The sequence below is a fragment of the Gloeophyllum trabeum genome (genome assembly GCF_000344685.1).
Source record: "Gloeophyllum trabeum ATCC 11539 unplaced genomic scaffold GLOTRscaffold_00291, whole genome shotgun sequence".
Classification (NCBI taxonomy): Eukaryota; Fungi; Basidiomycota; class Agaricomycetes; order Gloeophyllales; family Gloeophyllaceae; genus Gloeophyllum; species Gloeophyllum trabeum.
The window spans coordinates 1-2,579 of NW_006920699.1; the positions used below are offsets into that span (position 1 = coordinate 1).

Here is a 2,579-nt window from a genome sequence, read left to right on the forward strand (position 1 = left end):
CGATCGTTGATGGAGGCGGTGAACAGGAGCTTGCCACTGAGATAGAACGAAGCAGTCGCATCCTGGATCTCGCAGCGATAGCCCTTCGCTCTGGTAAGGTGGTAGACAGATAATAGATTCGATCCAAGCTGAGGAACATGTAGGACATCGTGGAAGACTACGGCAGGCGCACTAGACCCTCTAATCAACGGCTCGAACACTACAGACCCCATCCCAGCCGAATAGATGACTTGGTTGTTGGCGAGGCGAACAGGGACGATGTGGGGAGAGTAGGAGCGGAACCAGCGACGATGGGGGGTCATGTGTGAAGTAGCGCCTGTATCGGTGTTCCAGTTAGCAGCTGCCAGACTAGAGAGCCAAGAAACGCGCTCAGAAGCAGAGAGAGCGACACTTGCTTTGCCAGCGTACTCCGCAGCGTTAGCAGACTCCCCAGGCATCTCGGACGCCTCCTGCGCGTTCTGGGGCCTCGTAGCTATTGGAGGTAAAAAGTGCGCTGACTGGGGATTGAACCAAAACCTCCAGGTATGCATCCCTGCTAGTGGTGGTAACCACTTCGCTATTTTGGCTTCCTTTACCCTGGTGACTTAGCCCCTTTAACTCTGCGCTTTTCCCTTGCATTTCCCATACTGTACAGTTGGTTCCCACGCTCCCAGAAGAGCGAAAATGCGCTCCTGAGTCAAGCTCTCTTCCTTAGCATTAATAGAGCTTGACTCAGGTATGTCCCTCTGTATATTTCTGTACTTCCTTACCATTAATAGAGCTTGACTCAGGCATCTCTGTGTGTATCTGGACGCCTGCCAGCTTCCCAGTTGGACACTAGCACCTCCCTTGCGACGATCAGACCGCTCCTGGCGACGCTCAGCAGTCTTGGCCTTCGCAGCCTTCGTAGCCTTCTCCTTGGCGAAGCAAGAGGCCTCAGAGTGGCCCACAGCATCACAGAATGAGCAGCGGACGTCAGGGGCGAAGGAGGGACTGCCAGAGGCCTTGAGAGCGAGAGAGGGGGTAGAGGAGAAGCCTCGAGTGGTACGCTGAGTCTCCTCGTTCTGGAACGCGCTCTGGAGCTTCGAGAGGCTGAGAGAGTCGAGCAGGAGCAAGGAGGAGACGAAGTTGTTGTACTCAGCAGGGAGGGAGCGAATGAGAGACATGGAAGCGAGTTCCTCTTCCAGCTGCTCAATGGTGAAGTCCTTGGGGCGAAGGGAGCGGATATCCTGCATGGCCTTGTCCGCTCTGGCCATCAGAGAGACCAGGGACTCGCCCTCATCCTTCCTCAAGCCCAGGAGAACATCATAAGCGTTGAAACGCGCACCAGGCTTCTGCTGAACATGGACCTCCCTCAACTTCTCCCACATCTTCAACGGATCCGTCTTCACTTCCTTCACATGCACCTTCTGCCCATCCTCCAAAGCCAACCATATCTCTCCAGCAGCTCTCCCCTTTCGCGCCTCCCACTTCCTCTGCTCCCTTTTGTCTTCGATGGTGGGTGTAGTCTCCGAGTAGAGCTCAGGAGCGGCTGTAGGATCGCTAGTGACGTCCCAGAGGTCAAGAGTCTTGAGATAGGCCTCCATATCATCAGCCCAGGAGCCATAGTTCCTCTCCCCAAGAGCAGGGAAAGTCCTCTTGGCTTGAGACATTGCTGAGCGACGAAAAGAGCGATGAGAGGCGATAAGACGACGATGGGAGCGATAGGGAGCGATGAGCAGCCTAAGAGCGAAGCAAAGACCAGCAGAGACAGTCTAGGGGCAGTAGAGAGCAGTTGGGAATGAAATGGGAGGAAGATGGAGTTGCAGGAGCGAGTGGGCGCGAGATGGGACGTCCAGGGATTGTCTAGGGCGAAACGGCGCGACGAACAAGCCTAGGACGACGACAGGGACCGATAGGAACGATCTGGAGAGCGCAGGAGACAAAAATGGGTTAGAGAGCAGATGGAGGGCTGGATAGGCTGAGATCTTGCTCTGATAAGAGTAGGAGCGCTGTAGAGGCTGTAGGACGGGCGAAAAGTGCGATCTGGAGCCTCTAAAGCGTTGGGCTCATAACCTGTCCAACTGGGAAGCTGGCAGGCGTCCAGATACACACAAAGATGCCTGAGTCAAGCTCTATTAATGCTAAGGAAGAGAGCTTGACTCAGGAGCGCATTTTCGCTCTTCTGGGAGCGTGGGAACCAACTGTACAGTATGGGAAATGCAAGGGAAAAGCGCAGAGTTAAAGGGGCTAAGTCACCAGGGTAAAGGAAGCCAAAATAGCGAAGTGGTTACCACCACTAGCAGGGATGCATACCTGGAGGTTTTGGTTCAATCCCCAGTCAGCGCACTTTTTACCTCCAATAGCTACGAGGCCCCAGAACGCGCAGGAGGCGTCCGAGATGCCTGGGGAGTCTGCTAACGCTGCGGAGTACGCTGGCAAAGCAAGTGTCGCTCTCTCTGCTTCTGAGCGCGTTTCTTGGCTCTCTAGTCTGGCAGCTGCTAACTGGAACACCGATACAGGCGCTACTTCACACATGACCCCCCATCGTCGCTGGTTCCGCTCCTACTCTCCCCACATCGTCCCTGTTCGCCTCGCCAACAACCAAGTCATCTATTCGG

At 55.0% G+C, this 2,579-nt stretch overlaps 1 protein-coding gene across 1 annotated transcript; it reads right to left on the minus strand.

Moving 5' to 3' along the window:
* Positions 1 to 1,139: 1,139 nt before the first annotated feature.
* On the minus strand, positions 1,140 to 1,448 carry GLOTRDRAFT_11429 (uncharacterized protein; the record flags this gene model as incomplete). The annotated part of the gene is made up of 1 exon (XM_007873527.1): positions 1,140 to 1,448. A coding segment is annotated over one exon (309 nt), but the record flags the coding sequence as incomplete, so codon positions are not given.
* Positions 1,449 to 2,579: the final 1,131 nt, after the last annotated feature.